The sequence below is a fragment of the Ranitomeya variabilis genome, chromosome 2, assembly GCF_051348905.1.
Source record: "Ranitomeya variabilis isolate aRanVar5 chromosome 2, aRanVar5.hap1, whole genome shotgun sequence".
Classification (NCBI taxonomy): domain Eukaryota; kingdom Metazoa; phylum Chordata; class Amphibia; order Anura; family Dendrobatidae; genus Ranitomeya; species Ranitomeya variabilis.
The window spans coordinates 307,252,887-307,274,256 of NC_135233.1; the positions used below are offsets into that span (position 1 = coordinate 307,252,887).

At 42.4% G+C, this 21,370-nt stretch overlaps 1 protein-coding gene across 2 annotated transcripts in view; it reads left to right on the forward strand.

Moving 5' to 3' along the window:
- Positions 1-21,370, forward strand: part of IL1RAPL2 (interleukin 1 receptor accessory protein like 2) — a 1,069,016-nt gene that overhangs the window by 1,003,155 nt on the left and 44,491 nt on the right. For both annotated transcript variants that reach the window (XM_077285203.1, XM_077285204.1), the window contains 2 exons: positions 5,846-5,975; positions 10,852-10,997. In XM_077285203.1, coding sequence (XP_077141318.1) covers positions 5,846-5,975; positions 10,852-10,997 — 276 coding nt within the window. The remainder of the gene's footprint in view (positions 1-5,845; positions 5,976-10,851; positions 10,998-21,370) is intronic.

The following is a 21,370-nucleotide window of genomic DNA, read 5'->3' on the forward strand; positions in this document are numbered from 1 at the left end:
ATTGAAATGGAGCTCAGGTTTATGTTCAGGTACAGTTCTGGTAACAGAACTGAACTTTGGACTAAAGTTCGGTTGGGTATCAGGACCCGAACTTGCACGGGTCCACTTATCCCTAATAGTCATGCATAAGAGGGGATGCACTCCATGTGAATTAGGACACAGGGCACACTTCAGATGTGCAACCTGGGCAGCTGCAGTAAAGTCTTTCTCCCGTCTGTCTAATAACTGCATTCGTGGTACTACAAGATTAGTTACAATTGGTCAGTCAGTATCACTGGTGCATTGGAGCAATAAAGAGTAAGACTGTTCACTTTTATTCTTAATTAAAGGGTTTATTTCATCTGAGCATATCATGTTGATAGACATGATTAACTCCATCCAACTCTGGCCATCGAAGGTGGGGCTACACCTAGATATATGTATTCCTTCCTATGATTTAGGAAATGAGTATACCTCAACTGTTCTTTGATCATCCCAAAGCTCCACCTTCACATGGTTTAAGCTGGACTAAATGGTTCCCATCTCTACCATTAAATGCTGAGATGGCAATAACACTTTATTAGCAATAGGCCATTTTTCTTTCCGTGTATGGCAAAACATCATTGTACAGTACAACTGTTGTGACAACTGATAAACCCCATCTCTAGGGTTGCCAACGATCACAGAAAGTCAATTTTTCGGACATCCTATGAATCAAGAATATTAATGTAGATATCAGGAAACTGATGTGAAGACAACTGCATTTACTGTGAGCTGTAAAATAATGATATCATTACATTAACTTTGACATTTTTTTGGAAACCCAAAAAACTTTTTCGACATGAATCCAAATAAAAATACCCCATCTTTACTGCCTGTTGAGTTGGTAACTCTGCTCGCCTCTACTATTTATACAGTATACATCTCTTGCAAAAATTAAGAGACCACTGCCAAATGCTCAGTTTGTCTGATTTTTCTCTTTATAGGTATATCTTTGAGTAAAATGTAAATTGTTCTTTTAGTCTATAAACTTCTGACAACATGTCTCTGAATTCCCAAGCAATAAATTTTGTATTTTTTTCTGAAAGGGATAAATGGTCAAAATTACAAAAAAAACAAAAAAAAAACAGTGCTTTCAGACCTCAAATAATGCAAAGAAAACAAGTTCATAATGATTTAGAAACAACAATACTAATGTTTTAACTCAGGAAGAGTTCAGAAATCAATATTTTGTGGAATAACCATGATTGTTAATCACAGCTTTCATGCGTCTTGGTATGCTTTCCACCAGTCTTTCACACTGCTTCTGGCGCAAAAATTTAAACTGTTCTTCCTTATTTGATGGCTTGTGACTATCCATTATCCTATTGATTACATTCCAGAGGTTTTCATTGGGGTTCACGTCTGGAGATTGGGCTGTACACTACAGGGTTTTGATGTGGTGGTCTCTTAATTTTTGCCAGAGCTGTATGTGATGTGCATGGTCGCGGCTCCCATCATGTAGTCTTGTGATAGCAATGTGCGCCACCATGCATGCGAATGTGAATAAAACTTTTCTCTTTCAAGTGTTGCATGTCAGAAAAGGTCAGAAGGGATGAGCAGCAGCTTTGAGCACTCATGTTTTCCAGTATTGTAGTCTGACAAGGCAGCAGATGTGAGAGTATTTTCCTTTTTTGTGTTGGTGGGATTCCCCATCAGACTTGTGACATATGGCACAATTATACATAATTTATATTATGACTTGCTAAAGCCAGTATGATTCTGTTCCTTTGTGCAGCTCCTAGTTGTTTAGGTCAAGCCTTTAAGATGCCTTTCGTGTCATTTCTATTGAGTGCTTCCTTTCTCTGCTAAGTTTTGACCTATTTGTTTTGTAGACTGATGTTTATGACATTTTATAGTCTCTCCTTCAGAAAGCCACAGAAAACATAGATGTGACCGGGGCTATGTGCCTGATGTACACTAACGCTCATTAATTTCTAACAATAATGTCTTCTCCGTGTTCCTTGTGTAATGGTATTCTTCAAGATTTCTAAAGTTTCCATAGAACTGTGTAAAAAAAAAAAAGTAAATACCGAAACCAAAATCTCAACTTCTTTACATTTTTCATTGGTACACATTGATATGTAAAAGTATATGGACACATCCCCAGAATAAGGTATTTAATAAACTAATGATAATACACAGTTTAAGCATATGTACAATGTAATATGGAAAGAGCTGGGGTTTCTCATGGAGAACAGCTGACAGGTTTAGATAATGCTGCGTTAGTCTGTTGCTTAATAACGAGAAATGAAAAACAGAAAATATTGATGAACTCTGAAACCTATGTTGAGAACAGAAATGGGCGAACCCGAACAGTAAAGTTCGGGTACGGACACCGAACACGGACTTCACCAACCATTTTGGTTAAGGAGTTGCACAGATGATACAAAAATAAAATGATAGAAAAACTTAAATAAAGACTGTTTAAAGGGAATCTGTCACCAGGATTTTGCTACCTCATCTAGAAATAGCATAATGTAGGAAAAGAGACCCTGATTCCACTGATGTATTACTTAGTTTACTGGGTGAAAAAGTTGTGATACAATTAGAGTTCTTAGATGAAGCGTGTAGCAGAACTGAGCAAGCTGCCACCACCCACACCACGGCTTTCTGTGTACATTGTATATTGACGGTAAGCTATTAATCAGTGGTGGTGGAGTTGGACCAGGTCTCACAGGGACAGCTAGTATGGGCAGTGATAATCTCCTGGTGATAAAACATTCATTGTATTGAAACAACAGCACACAGCCTATTAAGTGATACATTGCTGAAATCAGTGTTTCAGCCCCTACCTCAGATTACAAAGCAAACCCTGCTGACAGATTCACTTAAAGTTTCTTCATTGCGCATTAAGTTTAGGATAATTTTGTAATTCTTATGGTTCCTGTTTCATATCAATCACAACCGATTAGTTTAGCTCCTATAATACATTTCACTCTCGGCTCTATCATATTTACAAAATAGATACTATATATAAAAAGCATTAACAAAAAAACATTTAAATAGAAAAAAATTGAAGTAAATCTTTCAGAATCAAGATTCACATAAAAAATCCTCTTATAATTTTATGCTCTGACGACCATGCTAAGCTCAGAACTAGGGGAAAGCCAGCAGAATTATAAATGCAGCTCTGAATGTGAATGGGCTGGAAGACTGGCTGCAGCGTAAACATAGAAATAATACTTAGAAGTGGAACACTATTACATCTGGCATGTACTTGAATGTGAAAAATTGTGAAACAGAAGTCTACTTTACTGGATTGTGGCATGTGAGGACAGTGTAAGTTGTTACTGCAAGCAATCCAGTATGGTCATAGATGAGAATGGAATGGGCCAATTCCCGAAGAGTGCATCCATCCAAAGAACTTCTCGAACCTGCTGCAACTCTTCTTCCGCTCCATTTGATGAATATGACCCTGTGTAGAAGTATATGGTTCCTGCAGGATAAATATGAAGTTTACTTTCAGTTAAGCGTCTTCAAATGGGCCTTCTGATCATCCCCTTGTAACATATAGAGATTTTGCCCTTGTACCTTTTCTCTTTTTTTTGCCAATTATCACATACATTTTTAAGTTTCTCTTCTTGCCAATTATCTCATGATGAATTATTGAAGCCTTCCAGGGAAGAAATCAGAATGAATCTCAAACCTTATATTTATTCAGAAATTAGAATTTTCTTTTCGGAAGTCCTAAATGTTCTAAAAATTGACCAGAACACGTCATTAAATTTAAGGCATTGCGACTATAATAGCTCATTACAGAATATAGAAGTCCAAAGATCTACATAGGAGCAGACCATGCAAATGCATTAGGCCCCCCAGAACACCTGGGTCAGTCCAGATCAGCTGCATCCATAAAGTTGGCTCCATACCTTACATAGCTGCCTGACAAACTCGTATTCACCTAACAGCTGTTATTCCACATGCACATGTATGATCAGTTCGACCAACAGTTATTCCGCCCAGTCTTCCCTGTACATGCACACTCAATTCGGACGATAGTTATTCTTCCTAGTCGTCTTCCCTAAACGTATGCATGGTCAGCTCAGATGAGCGAAAAGGTGTCTTTAATTAAGAGCCCTAAATATGCGCCAGCTCTACCCCTTTAATGGAAGCTTATTTCCCACAAGAATTTGGAAATGTTAAAATTCAACATGTCTGATCCATTTTAAACACACATTTGTGAAACACATTAGATGGTCATTAGCCATTAGTGTTTGGACACTATTCATGTTGGGATACTTTTACTACAATCCCTACAATGGTAGCAAACAACTTTGTGAAAACTAACCTGAAAGGGAATCTGTCATCAGGTTTTTGCCACCTTATCTAAGAGCAACATAATGTAGAGACAGAGACACCGATTCCAGTGATTCGTATCTTACTGAACTTCTTGCTGTAGTTTTGATAAATTCACTATTTTATCAGCAGAAAATTATCACTAGAACATTAGTAAACCTACTGCCAGGTAGTCAAGCATATTAATGAGCTCAGTGTAACCACACTCCACCACTGATTGGCAGCTTTTTACCTATGCACAGTACACACAGAAAGCTACCAATCAGTGGTGTGGGCGGGGTTATACAGAGCTCAGCATTCAGAGAACTGGTAGATCGGCAGCTTAGAAAACAGCGACTTTATCAAAATGACAGCAAGCAGCCTAGTAAGTGACACATTACTGGAATCAGGGAATCTTCCCCTATATTATGCTGATCTCAGATGAGATAGCAAAAACCTGGTGATAGATTCTCTTTAAGATCACAGAAAGTAGATGACATTTGTAAAGAAGCTCCAGGAGTAGCTAGAAGTGTGGGAGTATTAACAAATCAGTAGGGAACTAACCCCACTTTCGTAGACTCCCCTTACACATACTTCACCCAAAGCCTTCCAATGGATTTGATGTAATTGTTTCATGTAGAGATAAGTTTCGCATGTTGCAATTTACAGAGTTATTCTACTTTTGTGAAAAAAAAATTGTATCGATGTTGAAAGGTGGGCATAACCGATCCCAGCATGGGGCAATCATTAAAAATACCCCCTATTTTACCAACCAAGCCCCTGCTAATCCTCCATAGTCACAGCCAGTAGGTGGCAAGCAGACCAGTGTCAGCAATGCCAGAGAGGGTGATGCAAGAATGGAAATTCATTGCAGATATATATATATATATATATATATATATATATATATATATATATACTGTATGTGTATATATATATATATATATATATATATATATATATTTATTTATTTTATTATTTTTTTTTTCATTTTTATAAGGCAAGATTTGGTTGATTTAATTCCAGAATCTTAAGAATTTTTTATCATCATCTTTACTATTCCGCCCATTTTATTATATTTTTGTGAGTAACACTGGCAGATGCCGTATACTCCTCAAAGTAAAACCTTTTTGTGTTTCATATAATTCAGTCCATTTATTTTTACATTTCATAGCGGAATACTTTTTTTATACCTTTTATTTGCTTCTACAGTGAAAAACAAACAGCTACTTGTTCAGTCATGCACATGTGGCAATTGTAACTTATATTTTGCCAGAAAAGGTGAGAAGAATTATATAAAGAACACTTTCTGAAAACAGAATGGCATTGTGTGCTTCCGAAAAAATTATATACTTGTAAACTATAGAGGGCACAAAGGCACTCAAATAAAGTGAAGCCGCAAACACATTTTAAGGCCAATGTATGAGTACTGCAGAAGTCAAACTGAGCACAAAGTGCTGGCTGAACTTTGGCAAAGGCCATAATTCTGTGTTCAAACAACCAGTGGGCAGAGGCACTTAATGTCATTTCTTTATTTTTATTTCCTCAGGCAGCCCACTCAGTGTGTTCTGCAGAGCCTTCTTCGGATTTAGTGGAGAATCTGGTCCAATGATCTACTGGATGAGGGGAGAGAAATTTATTGAAGAATTAGAGAATCATATTAAGGAAGGAGTGATCCAGTAAGTAACAATGTTATAATAACTCTATAAAATTCATATAAAGTGTCAGTTCTATATTTTACATATGAAATTATTTACAAAATCAGATCTCCCACCAATAATTCCATTACCAATTTGTTAATATTTCCTGAGTACGATACACAGCCTTAGGCTAGGGACACACACATCACAGGTCACAGTGTGATCAGGGCAGCACGGCGTCATCAGAGTGTGATCAGACCATGATCAGGGCGGCATGGCATCATTAGAGTGTGATAAGGGTGGCACGGCGTCATCAGAGTGTGATCAGGGTGTGATCAGAGCGGCATGGCATCATTAGAGTGTGATCAGAGTGTGATCAGGGAAGCAAGGCGTCATCAGTGTGTGATCAGGGCGGCACGGCGTCATCAGAGTGTGATCAGAGTGGCATGGCATCATTAGAGTGTGATCAGAGTGTGATCAGGGAAGCAAGGCGTCATCAGTGTGTGATCAGGGCGGCACGGCATCATCAGAGTGTGATCAGAGTGACATGGCATCATCAGAGTGTGATCAGGGTGTGATCAGAGCGGCATGGCATCTTCAGAGTGTGATAAGGGTGGCACGGCGTCATCAGAGTGTGATCAGACCATGATCAGGGCGGCATGGCATCATTAGAGTGTGATCAGGGTGTGATCAGAGCGGCATGGCGTCATTAGAGTGTGATCAGAGTGTGATCAGGGAAGCAAGGCGTCATCAGTGTGTGATCAGGGCGGCACGGCGTCATCAGAGTGTGATCAGAGTGGCATGTCGTCATTAGAGTGTGATCAGAGTGTGATCAGGGAAGCAAGGCGTCATCAGTGTGTGATCAGGGCGGCACGGCGTCATCAGAGTGTGATCAGAGTGACATGGCATCATCAGAGTGTGATCAGGGTGTGATCAGAGCGGCATGGCATCTTTAGAGTGTGATAAGGGTGGCACAGCGTCATCAGAGTGTGATCAGTGTGTGATCAGAGCGGCATGGCATCATTAGAGTGTGATCAGGGCAGCAAGGCGTCATTAGTGTGTGATCAGGGCGGCACGGCGTCATCAGAGTGTGATCAGAGTGGCATGGCATCATCAGAGTGTGATCAGAGTGGCATGGCATCATTAGAGTATGATCAGAGTGTGATCAGGGCGGCATGGCATCATCAGAGTGTGATCAGAGTGGCATAGCGTCATCAGAGTGTGATCAGAGTGGCATGGTGTCATTAGAGTGTGATCTGAGTGGCACGGCGTCATCAGAGTGTGATCAGGGCAGCACGGTGTGATCAGGGCGGCTTGGCATCATCAGGGTGTGATCAGAGCATGATCAGGGTGTGATCAGAGCGTGATCAGGGTGTGATAATGGAGTGATCAGGGTGTGATGAGGGCATCATCAGAGTGTGACTAGGGTGTGGTGAGGGTGTGATCAGACTGTGATCCAATTTTCTCAGATGAGGAGAAGATGGAGAAAAAAGATTTCTCCATATTCTTCATTCTGTCAGTCCGTGACAATCGTACTTCACTCAGATGTTATCAGAGTGCAGTCTGATTTTTTTCCACAGACTCATTGACTTGCACGGCCGAGAGCGATCTGATTTAAGGATGCAAATTAATCATGCTGTGATTTTTTTTCATTGGACATGTGCGCAGCCACTGCACTGCTATACCTTAATATTTTCTATAATGTGTATTCAATCAGAAATTACCATTTTTGCGCCATATTTGGGGCCAATTTTTTTCTTCAAAAGTTAAAATTTTTGAAGAAAATTAAAAATCTGCCCCTATGAATGTGCACGTCCTAAAATAAACGAAAGACAGTGGAACTTTTCTCGGACCGTTGTAGCCAAGTTAGATCAACTTAATTTAAAGATACCGAAGAATCTCTATATTTTCAAAATGTCTTAAATGTATTAATGGCTATTTGTGGCTTTCAAGTTTCTTACCCCAAATGAGCATTAACAGGTTTTCTAGGAAGTAAACTTAGTTTTAAGATTAGTGTATGTAAAAGGTCAGAGTAGGGAAAAGAAACCAACGCATTGATCACTGATTATGAAAATGTCACATGTAGAACACTCCAGCTCTTCCTTTAATGATCAAGGAAATAACAATATGTCTTCAACTGGAAATGCTCTAAGGGTTATAATGCCAGCCGGTGAACCTGCACTGAAAAAGTAGTTATTTAATAGCAGCACTTCCTCCAGTCTAATCCTCACTTTCATAACTGATCATCTAAATGTTACTGGACCGAGCTTCAATGATCCCGCACTGAGTAATAATAAACTCTGCATCTATCCAATTAAGTGAGAACTACGTGTACCGCAAACATTACAATTATGCCAGAAAGCCACAAATAACCTGTGTGCTTAATGAGAAATTCAGATCAGACAGTTCACAAAATTGTACTTTTGTTCTTTAAAAAAATAAAAGTCTGATTTTACGTAGAGATACTTTGCCTGTCATTATTGTATTATAACACAATTGGAATGGGAATGAAACAGTCTATTATTACTTATTCTTAATCTATACATTATAATTGTATCCTTTGTCTTGCCTGTTTGGGTGTATTCATTATTATGTCTTTCTCAGATAAGCATATTAAATGTCCGGGTGCTTGTCCGTAAGCTTAACTGATAACATAGGGATAGCATACTGACCAATTCAAGACACTGGGGTAGTTCACATTATAGTTTGTATACGTGGACCGAGGTCTGAGTGAAAACAATTGCAGTAGCATTATTTATACCCATATTCTGGATCAGACTTGCCCATATTCTGGATCAGATGCGCCCATATTCTGCATCAGATTCACCCATATTCTGGATTAGACTCGGCCATATTCTGGATCAGAGTCGCCCATATTCATATAAGAGGTTAATGTCACCTTGCTATTGTAAGGTGACATTAAGCCTGGTTAAAAATGGAAAGATGTCAATAAGACACCTATCCATTATTAAGCCATTATTAGTAAAGGGTTAAAAATACACACACATTAGAAATAAAGTCTGTTAATGAAATAAACACATGGGGCTTTATTATCTTTATTGTATGCTCAATGCAACTGAAGACCCTCATTCTCCTGTAAAAAAAGGAAAATAAAAAAGGAACCCTAATTACCCCATATCCCAAAGCTGCAGGGGAGTGGGAAGAGAGAGGCTAAGTGCCAGAATAGGCGCATCTTACAGAATATTATTCGGCCCCTTTAACTTAATACTTTGTTGTGCCACCGTTTGCTGCGATTACAGCTGCAAGTCGCTTGGGGTATGTCTCTATCAGTTTTGTACATCGAGAGACTGAAATTCTTGGTTTGATGGAGATCGTTTGTGAACAGCAATTTTCAGCTCTTTCCACAGATTCTCGATTGGATTGAAGTCTGGACTTTGACTTGGCCATTCTAACACCTGGATACGTTTATTTGTGAACCATTCCATTGTAGATTTTGCTTTATGTTTGGGATCATTGTCTTGTTGGAAGACAAATCCCTGTCCCAGTCTCCGGTCTTTTGCAGACTCCATGATGTTTTCTTCAAGAATGGTCCTGTATTTGGCTCCATCCATCTTCCCATCAATTTTAACCATTTTCCTTTCTCTGCTGAAGAAAAGCAGGCCCAAACCATGATGCCGCCACCACCATGTTTGAGTGGGGGGGATGGTGTGTTCAGGATGATGAGCTGTGTTGCCTTTACGCCAAACATATCATTTGGCATTGTTGCCAAAAAGTTTGATTTCGGTTTCATCTGACCAGAGCACCTTCTCCCAGATGTTTGGTGTGTCTCCCAGGTGGCTTGTTGCAAACTTTAAACAACACTTTTTATGGATGTCTTTGAGAAATGGCTTTCTTCTTGCCACTCTTCCATAAAGGCCAGATTTGTGTAGTGTATCACTGATTGTTGTCCTATGGACATACTGTCCCACCTCAGCTGTAGATCTCTGCAGTTCATCCAGAGTGATCATGGGCCTCTTGGCTGCATCTCTGATCAGTCTTCTCCTTGTTTGAGATGAAACTTTAGAGGGACGGCCAGGTCTTGGCAGATTTGCAGTGGTATGATACTCCTTCCATTTCAATATGATCGCTTGCACAATGCTCCTCAGGATGTTTAAAGCCGGATTTGGATACAAAATGATTTCCAAAACTTTAAACTTCTCCACAACAGTGTCACGGACCTGCCTGTTGTGTTCCTTGGTCTTCATGATGCTCAAACAGAACACTGAGACTATCACAGAGCAGGAGCATTTATATGGAGACTTGATTACACACAGGTGGATTGTATTTACCATCAATAGGCATTTAGGACAACATTGGATCATTCAGAGATCCACAATGAAGTTCTGGAGTGAGTTTGCTGCACTGAAAGTAAAGGGGCCGAATAATATTACACGCCCCACTTTTCAGTTTTTGAATTTCCTCAAAAATGTAAAATAACCAATAACTTTCGTTCAACTTCACAATTGTGTTCCACTTGTTGTTGATTCTTCACCAAAAATTTACATTTGGTATCTTTATGTTTGAAGCATGATATGTGGGAAAAGGGAGCCGAATACTTTCGCAAGGCACTGTAGTTTGGGATGAGTTGGACTGCACAGTGAAGGCAAAGCAGCCAACAAGTGCTCAGCACCTAGGTGTGCTCCTTCAAGACCTGTAGGAAAACCATTCCAAGTAGCAACCGGAAGAAGCTACTTGAGAGAATGCCAAAAATGTGTAAATGCATAATCAGAATTAAAAGGGGTAATCTACAATGTGCACACTTCAATAAAAACAATGAAAACCATTGCTTGTACAGGTATATCCAAACCTTTGATTTGCACTTAAAAATCCATGAGAAATGTGCCATTAATGTTTCTTTGCACTCTGATAACGTTTCCTTGCACTGTGATCAGTTTATGGTGATATATCTTTATAGGTTACTCAGAGAACACCTTGGGGAGAAAGAGGTAGAACTGGCTTTAACATTTGATGCTGTTCAAGAAGGAGACCTGGGTAACTACACCTGTCATGTGGAAAACCGAAATGGCCGCAAGCATGCAAGTGTCATCTTGAGAAAAAAAGGTAATAATGACTAATTCTTAACCCACTTTGTTTTTTCTTTTGTATTTGTAAATATCTCATTTTAAAGATGATTATGTTCATGAAAAATACTGTGAAAACTTGTGTTTAGCTAATGATGGCTTACCTTGGAACAGAGTTACACTTGGGTTCTATCTGCCATCCAAAGGAACTTCTTTATCTTTGGTGCATTCATAACATTTACATATCTATGCTGTCACCATTGTAGACCCTTGGCTCCAAGTCAGCTCCAAATAATGAGGTCTATCATTGTATCTTCTTAACCCAGGCACACAGGAGGATTTCCAAATAGCTTGACAATACAATTGAGGGATTTTTTTATGATAATGTCACACTTTCAAATGTATAAGAATTGTGCTTTTCATTTAAAATGATTTGTATCACCTATAATTATTTTAATAATTAAAACCAAATACTGATGCATATCGTTTATTCTAATTTGATTTTATTTTCTGATAATTTTATTCTATTTTATATACATGGTTATGTATGCAGTCATGTCGCCTGATTTTTTGTAATAGAGAAGTTGTCATGAGAAAATGACCAATTGTTTAAATTAGTTTTTTTTGTGTTAAATAGATTTATGTTTTGGCAATTTTTTTCCAATCTGTATAAAAATAGGAATATTGCAGCTTTCACAGTAGCTACTGGGCTTTTTAGACTCTATCTTCCTGGTTTTCCTGGAAATCCACATGGACATTAGCTGCAATGAATAGACCTCAACATTTTTTGTACTGAAGCATCTAATGAATAATTCGAATGGGAATTTGAATTTGCAATTGAGCAATGGTTAATGCTTGCCAAGTAATGAGCATATCCGAGCACCCAGATATTCAAGTGATATCCAATCCAATTATGACCAAGCACATTCACTCACCCCTGTTATTTTTATAAAGATATTACTTTTGGTTGTAATCCTGCTTGAGATGATCTTGTGATTACTACTGAAATATGAATCTGCAGAACAGGAAGAATTAGGCAGAAAACAGGCCCTGTTTCTCCAAAAATAAGACAGGATCTTATATTAATTTTTGCTCCGAAGAATGGGTAAGGGCTTATTTGCAGGGGATGACTTATTTTGCTCCATGAACAACAATCCACATTTATTCTTGAATAAACAAACATTTATTCAAATATAATCATGTCATCACACACACAATGCACATACACATGTATATATACACATTGCTCATATATAACAAATTGAAACGGAGGCACAGATGTTGAAGTGTACATTCGTTTAACCCCTTCATGACCCAGCCTATTTTGGCCTTAATGACCTTGCCGTTTTTTGCAATTCTGACCAGTGTCCCTTTATGAGGTAATAACTCAGGAACGCTTCAACGGATCCTAGCGATTCTGAGATTGTTTTTTCGTGACATATTGGGCTTCATGTTAGTGGTAAATTTAGGTCGATAATTTCTGAGTTTATTTGTGAAAAAAACGGAAATTTGGCGAAAATTTTGAAAATTTCGCAATTTTCACATTTTGAATTTTTATTCTGTTAAACCAGAGAGTTATGTGACACAAGATAGTTAATAAATAACGTTTCCCACATGTCTACTTTACATCAGCACAATTTTGGAAACAAATTTTTTTTTGGCTAGGAAGTTATAAGGGTTAAAATTTGACCAGTGATTTCTCATTTTTACAACAAAATTTACAAAACCATTTTTTTTAGGGACCACCTCACATTTGAAGTAATTTTGAGGGTTCTATATGGCTGAAAATACCCAAAAGTGACACCATTCTAAAAACTGCACCCCTCAAGGTGCTCAAAACCACATTCAAGAAGTTTATTAACCCTTCAGGTGTTTCACAGCAGCAGAAGCAACAAATAGGGGAAAAATTAACATTTAACTTTTTAGTCACAAAAATGATCTTTTAGCAACAATTTTTTTATTTTCCCAAGGGTAAAAGGAGAAACTGGACCACGGACGTTGTTGTCCAATTTGTCCTGAGTACGCTGATACCTCATATGTGGGGGTAAACCACTGTTTGGGCGCACGGCAGGGCTCGGAAGGGAAGAAGCGCCATTTGACTTTTTCAATGAAAAATTGGCTCCAATCTTTAGCGGACACCATGTCGCGTTTGGAGAGCCCCCGTGTGCCTAAACATTGGAGCTCCCCCACAAGTGACCCCATTTTGGAAACTAGACCCCCCAAGGAACTTATCTAGAAGCATAGTGAGCACTTTAAACCCCCAGGTGCTTCACAAATTGATCCGTAAAAATGAAAAAGTACTTTTTTTTCACAAAAAAATTATTTTAGCCTCAATTTTTTCATTTTCACATGGGCAACAGGATAAAATGGATCCTAAAATTTGTTGGGCAATTTCTCCTGAGTACACCGATACCTCACATGTGGGGGTAAACCACTGTTTGGGCACATGGTAAGGCTCGGAAGGGAAGGAGCGCCATTTGACTTTTTGAATGAAAAATTATCTCCATCGTTAGCGGACACCATGTCGCGTTTGGAAAGCCCCTGTGTGCCTAAACATTGGAGCTCCTCCACAAGTGACCCCATTTTGGAAACTAGACCCCCCAAGGAACTCATCTAGAGGCATAGTGAGCCCTTTAAACCCCCAGGTGCTTCACAAATTGATCCGCAAAAATGAAAAAGTACTTTTTTTTCACACAAAATTTCTTTTAGCCTCAATTCTTTCATTTTCACATGGGCAACAGGATAAAATGGATCCTAAAATTTGTTGGGCAATTTCTCCTGAGTATGCCGATACCTCATATGTGGGGGTAAACCACTGTTTGGGTGCACGGCAAGGCTCGGAAGGGGAGGCGTACCATTTGACTTTTTGAATGGAAAATTAGCTCCAATTGTTAGCGGACACCATGTCGCATTTGGAGAGCCCCTGTGTGCCTAAACATTGGAGCTCCCCTACACGTGACCCCATTTTGGAAACTAGACCCCCCAAGGAACTTATCTAGATGCATAGTGAGCACTTATAACCCCCAGGTGCTTCACAGAAGTTTATAACGCAGAGCCGTGAAAATAAAAAAAATAATTTTTCTTTCCTCAAAAATGATTTTTAGCCCAGAATTTTTTATTTTCCCAAGGGTAATAGGAGAAATTGGACCCCAAATGTTGTTGTCCAGTTTGTCCTGAGTACGATGATATCCCATATGTGGGGGTAAACCACTGTTTGGGCGCACGGCAGGGCTCGGAAAGGAAGGCACGCCATTTGGCTTTTTGAATGGAAAATTAGCTCCAATCATTAGCGGACACCATGTCGCGTTTGGAGAGCCCCTGTGTGCCTAAACATTGGAGCTCCCGCACAAGTGACCCCATTTTGGAAACTAGACCTCCCAAGGAACTAATCTAGATGTGTGGTGAGCACTTTGAACCCCAAAGTGCTTCACAGAAGTTTATAACGCAGAGCCATGAAAATAAAAAATAATTTTTCTTTTCACAAAAATGATTTTTTAGCCCACAATTTTTTATTTTCCCAAGGGTAATAGGAGAAATTGGACCCCAAAAGTTGTTGTCCAGTTTCTCCTGAGTACGCTGATACCCCATATGTGGGGGTAAACCACTGTTTTGGCACACGTCGGGGTTCGGAAGGGAAGTAGTGACGTTTTGAAATGCAGACTTTGATGGAATGCTCTGCGGGCATCAGGTTGCGTTTGCAGAGCCCCTGATGTGCCTAAACAGTAGGAACTCCCCACAAGTGACTCCATTTTGGAAACTAGACCCCCAAGGGAACTTATCTAGATGTGTGGTGAGCACTTTGAACCCCCAAGTGCTTCACAGAAGTTTATAACGCAGAGCCGTGAAAATAATAAATGTGTTTCCTTTCCTCAAAAATATTTTTTTAGCCCAGAATTTTTTATTTTTGCAAGAGTAACAGGAGAAATTGGACCCCAAAAGTTGTTGTCCAGTTTCTCCTGAGTACGCTGATACCCCATATGTGGGGGTAAACCACTGTTTGGGCACATGCCGGGGCTCGGAAGGGAAGTAGTGATGTTTTGGAATGCAGACTTTGATGGAATGGTCTGCGGGCATCATGTTACGTTTGCAGAGCCCCTGATATGCCTAAACAGTAGAAACCCCCCACAAGTGACCCCATTTTGGAAACTAGACCCCCCCAAGGAACTTATCTAGATGTGTGGTGAGCACGTTCAACCCCCAAGTGCTTCACAGAAGTTTACAACGCAGAGCCGTGAAAATAAAAAATCATTTTTCTTTCCTCAAAAAATATGTTTTAGCAAGCAATTTTTTATTTTCACAAGGGTAGCAGGAGAAATTGGACCCCAATATTTGTTGCCCAGTTTGTTGTGAGTACGCTGATACCCCATATGTGGGGGTAAACCACTGTTTGGGCACACGTCAGGGCTCGGAAGGGAAGTAGTGACATTTGAAATGCAGACTTTGATGGAATGGTCTGCGGGCGTCACATTGCATTTGCAGAGCCCCTGATGTGCCTAAACAGTAGAAACACCCCACAAGTGACCCCATTTTGGAAACTAGACCCCCGAAGGAACTTATCTAGATGTGTGGTGAGCACTTTCAACCCCCAAGTGCTTCACAGAAGTTTATAACGCAGAGCCGTGAAAATAAAAAATAATTGTTCTTTCCTCAAAAATTATGTTTTAGCAAGTAATTTTTTATTTTTGCAAGGGTAACAGGAGAAATTGGACCCCAACAGTTGTTGCCCAGTTTGTCCTGAGTACGCTGGTACCCCAAATGTGGGGGTAAACCACTGTTTGGGCGCACGTCGGGGCTTGGAAGGGCGGGAGCACCATTTGACTTTTTGAACGCAAGATTGGCTGGAATCAATGGTGGCGCCATGTTGCGTTTGGAGACCCCTGATGTGCCTAAACAGTGGAAACCCCTCAATTCTAACTTCAACACTAACCCCAACACACCCCTAATCCTAATCCCAACTGTAGCCATAACCCTAATCACAACCCTAACCCCAACACACCCCTAACCGCAACACACCCGTAACCCTAATTCCAACCCTAATCCTAACCCTAATCCCAACCGTAACCCTAATCCCAACCCTAACCACAACTGTAACCCCAACACACCCCTAACCCTATCCGTAACCCTAACCACAAGCCTAATCTTAACCCTATTTCAAACCCTAGCCCTAATTCCAACCCTAACTCTAATTCCAACCCTAACCCTAAGGCTATGTGCCCACGTTGCGGATTCGTCTGAGATTTTTCCGCACGATTTTTGAAAAATCTGCAGGTAAAAGGCACTGCGTTTTACCTGCGGATTTACAGCAGATTTCCAGTGTTTTTTTGTGCGGATTTCACCTGCGGATTCCTATTGAGGAACAGGTGTAAAACGCTGCGGAATCCGCACAAAGAATTGACATGCTGCGGAAAATACAACGCAGCGTTTCTGCACGGAATTTTCCGCACCGTGGGCACAGCGGATTTGGTTTTCCTTAGGTGTACATGGTACTGTAAACTTGATGGAAAACTGCTTCGAATTCGCAGCGGCCAATCCGCTGCGGATCCACGGCCAATCCGCTGCGGATCCGCTGCCAATCCGCTGCGGATCCGCTGCCAATCCGCGGCCGATCCGCTGCGGATCCGCGGCCGATCCGCTGCGGATCCGCTGCCGATCCGCGGGCATCCGCTGCGGATTCGCTGCCGATCCGCGGGTATCCGCTGCGGATCCGCTGCGGATTCGCTGCCGATCCGCGGGTATCCGCTGCGGATCCGCTGCGGATCCGCGGGTATCCGCTGCGGATCCGCTGCGGATTCGCTGCCGATCCGCGGGTATCCGCTGCGGATCCGCTGCGGATCCGCGGGTATCCGCTGCGGATCCGCGGGTATCCGCTGCGGATCCGCTGCCGATCCGCGGGTATCCGCGGCCGATCCGCTGCCGATCCGCTGCGGATGCGCGGCCGATCCGCTGCGGATGCGCGGCCGATCCGCTGCCGATCCGGTGCGGATCCGCGGCCGATCCGCTGAGGATCCGCTGCCGATCCGCGGCCGATCCGCTGCGGATCCGCGGCCGATCCGCTCTGTGTGCACATGCCATAACCCTACCCCTAACCCTACCCCTAACCCTAACCCTACCCCTAACCCTAGTTCTAACCCTAGTTCTAACCCTAACCCTAGTGGAAAAAAAAATATATATATTTTCTTTATTTTATTATTGTCCCTACCTATGGGGGTGATAAAGGGGGGGGGTGATTTATTATTTTTTTATTTTGATCGCTGTGATAGAACCTACCACAGCGATCAAAATGTACCTGTAATGACTCTGCCGGCCGGCGGGCGTACTGAGCATGCGCCCGGCGCGCCCGCCATTTTGGAAGATGGCGGCGCCCAGGGAGAAGACGGACCGACTTCGGGAGGCTCGGTAAGTATGAGGGGGTGGTGGGGGGGTGGATCGCAGCACAGGGGAGGGGATCGGAGGACCGGGAGAGAGGACAGGAGCACGGGGGAGCGGACAGGAGCACGGGGGAGCGGACAGGGGAACGGAGGGGGCACCGGACAAAAACGGAGGACTGGGGAGGAGATCGGGGGCGGTGGGGGGGGGCCAGTACATGATTTCCAGCCATGGCAGATGCTATTGCAGCATCGGCCATGGCTGGATTGCAATATTTCACCATTTTCATAGGTGAAATATTGCAAATTGCTCTGATTGGCTGTTGCACTTTCAACAGCCAATCAGAGCGATCGTAGCCACGTGGGGGCAAAGCCACCCCCCCTGGGCTGAAGTACAACTCCCCCTCTCTCTGCAGATCGGGTGAAATCGGAGTTAACCCTTTCACCCGATCTGCAGAGACGCGATCATTCCATGACGCCACATAGGCGTCATGGGTCGGGAAGGCACGGGTTTTCATGACGCCTACGTGGCGTCATGGGTCGGGAAGGGGTTAATGACATTTTCGTGGAACCACAGGACCACTATTCGGGGGGGCTCTGAAGGGGCCATAACTATGCAAGCAAGCCAAAGACACCCATAGAAAGACCCCTCAAACAGGGCCAGGTTGGGATGACCGAGGAACTCAAGGTGGTTCCTCCAGTTAGACTCCGATCACGTGGAAGCAGACCCAGTGAGACAGGCGGGCTTGCAGGAACTGCAGGAGACAGAGAGCTTGATAGATGGTAAACGGTTGAAGCTGGTTGAGGGCAGCAGCTGGTGGAACAGGTGCAGAGGGTACTGGCGTAGTCCAGAGAGATGTAGAGAGACTCAGCAGGCACACTGGGGAGACAAACCGGAGTTAGCAAGGTACTTGCGGAACACCAGCATGCAGGTACAAGGAACTTGTGAAAAGCAACTGGAAACACTTGTTGCTCAAGCTCCTCCCTTAGGGCAGAGGTGCCAGAAATAGCAAGAGTGGCTCAGCCACTGGTTGAGGCACTTTTTTGAAAATAGCATGCTGTCTCTTTAAGAGACCAGGAGTGTGCTTGTGTGCCCTCAGAGCCATACCAGGAAGACTGCGGGGAGTGCGCTGTGTCAAGGAAGAAGCAGCAGGAGATGGACGCATGGGACAAGGGACAGAGGCTACAGAGGATCGGCACGCCTGTTGGGAATCGTGCAGAGGTGCCGGGCCCGAAGTGAGAGGAGGGTACCGGGAAGCAGACCAGGAACGAGGAGTACAGCAGTGCCCTGCAAGGGTGCCAGCGCTACATCATACATACTGTATGTGTACACATTGAACAAAAACCAATATCATAACGAAGGATTAGAAGACAGCGGCACTCACCAGTTTGCTGATTCAATTTGTTTAATCCATAAGATATTGTGCATGGTACTGCCTAAACAAAGCTGAGCACCAGAAATCCAGTTGCTTTTAACTGCCGGCTAGTGAATGGAGAGACGTGATTGAAGGGTCTCCTGCTGTGAGTCTAATGGGCCTAGTGCCATTCCGCTCTTGAAGTTTAAATTGAACAAAAACCTGTAAATATACACACACTACACATACGGTACATACCTGCTTGTCTCCTCTTCAGTTTCTCTAGACTTCTGCAGTTAAAGGACCTTTGGTGACATTATGGTCACATGACTGTGATGTCATCAAGCAGTCTTAACCTCAGAATAGAAATGCTGGGGGGCCCTAAGAGAGTAGGTGCCCTGGGGAATTGCCCAGTTTGCCCTCCCCTTTCTCCTAATGCTGTACTGCTGTATTTGCATACCAGCCTGTTTCCTCTTCAGTTCCTCTAGACTCCTGCTGTTAAAGGGAACCTGTCACCTGAATTTGGCGGGACCGGTTTTCGGTTATATGGGCGGGGTTTTCGGGTGTTTGATTCACCCTTTCCTTACCCGCTGGCTGCATGCTGGTTGCAATATTGGATTGAAGTTCATTCTTTGTCCTCCGTAGTACATGCCTGCGCAAGGCAATCTTGCCTTGCGCACGCACAGTATGCTTTGCCCAACTGCGGACAAAGCCAAAAAGCATTAGTGCGCATGCTCTGGCGCACTATGTCCCGGAAGTATTTTGCTGTGTTCCGGGACATAGTGCGCAGGTGACAGGTTCCCTTTAAAGATTCTTTGGTGACATTGTAAGGAGGTGAAGCACAAGAAGAATCTGGGGGCGGTTACCTCCTCGGCTCTATGCCTGGAACCATTGAGCTGTTCTACAGATTCCCCAGGGAGCAGACTTAGAGACTGAGACAGGAAGGAAGCCGGGCAGAGAGTGGGAAAGGCACGCACACAAGGAACAGAGCAGTGTGAGCAGCGGTCAGAGCAGGGTGCAGCTGCGCTCCGGGAGAGAGAGAGAGCTCCCGGTCAGAGGACAAATACAGGGAGATTACCCAGAAAGACTGCATCTTGTGAGTACATGAAAGCGGACTCTGCTGTGATGGGAGAGGGGTGCTTTGAGACCCGTGTAGAGAAATTGACCCCTGCAGAGACTGCGACTCCCTGGTACCCGCGGTATCAGTACAGAGACTGTGACCCCTGGTACCCACGGTATCAGTGCAGAGCCCCTGATTCCTGGTGAGAGACTTACTAATAGACTGACCATCGTTATCCTGGGATAAGCTGTGCTGTAAAAGCTAAAGACTCAGAGCCTGTGCATATCACATTAACTCCCGAAACCCCAGGCAGCTGGCTCCTAGAGACTACTCAGCCCATGGACAACAGAGGGACGACAAGTGCCGCTGTATCTCGGTGCCTACGTTGGAGAAGACGACCCTTCAAGCAAGTCCTCATCAGACTGATAAGTGTTCTTTTCTCAAAAAAATCTTGGTTACTTCTGTTACACTGTTTGACTACCATATTTTTGCACTGTTTTATTGCTAGTTATATTCCATTGCTTCCTCCCTGCGAGGAGAACCTGATCCCTGTTATTAAACCCCTCAACTGTTGGTCTGTCTGTTCCGTGGTGACATACTCAGTACCTGCATACTATTACAACATCATGGTCACATGACTCTGATGTCATGAAAGGTCCTTAAGCAGTTTTAACCTTGGAGTAGAAATGCTGGGGGCAATTAAAAGGATGAGGGCTCTGGACAACTGACCAGTTTTCCCACCTCCCCCCTCCAAACACCAGTCCTGACTATATCTAAGGCTGCTTTTACACTTGCCGTGATTTTGCAGCCGTTTTTGAGGTCCCAATATATTTCTATGGGTCCGCAAAAACGGGGCGCAATCATTTCATGTTATGCAAGTTTTTTGTGGTTCGATATTGCAGCAGATCTTGAAAATTGCGGTGATACAGCCCGCAAAAAAGGTCCACAATAACGAGCCACAGAAAACCCGGTAAGTGTAAAAGCAGCCTGAGGCTTATTTTTGGAGTGGTGCTCATATTTCAAGCATAATGTAAAAATCCTGTAAAATCATGCTAGGGCTTATTTTTGGGTTAGGAGTTAATATTGAGAAAACTCAGTATTAAGCTTACCATAGTTTAAATTGCAACATTTCAGGTTTTATTTTATTTTAAATCAAGATAATAAGGAAAAAATCCCTTTTGCATGAAAACATGATTTAAACATAGGTAATTTCCTGATTTAAACAATTTCTTTGAGCTCTTAAACAGGGTAAAGCCCCCTTTGGGGCCTTTTTTTACGTAAGTGCATGTATTTTAAGCTAAAATAATTTCTGCAATTGGGTTTCATTACAAATTTTGCAGAGTTTTGCTTTTACACACTTTGTTTCCCTGCACATTCAATTTTTATGTGGTCTGTGGCCAAAAATCAGCTCACATGAGCTCAGAAAAATACAGATAATAATAAAAAATATATAAATTTTTACTGTTAGACTGTGAGATGAAGTTCACTGATGGATTCTCAGTTAGTCGGACACTTTTCCTTTTTACCCTCATACACCGACCAGTTCTCGTGTCCATACAGTGGCTGATGATAGAGAAAGATGTGGCCAGACTTGTCCATCAGCCCACAATGATACATTATAGTAATAATTGTC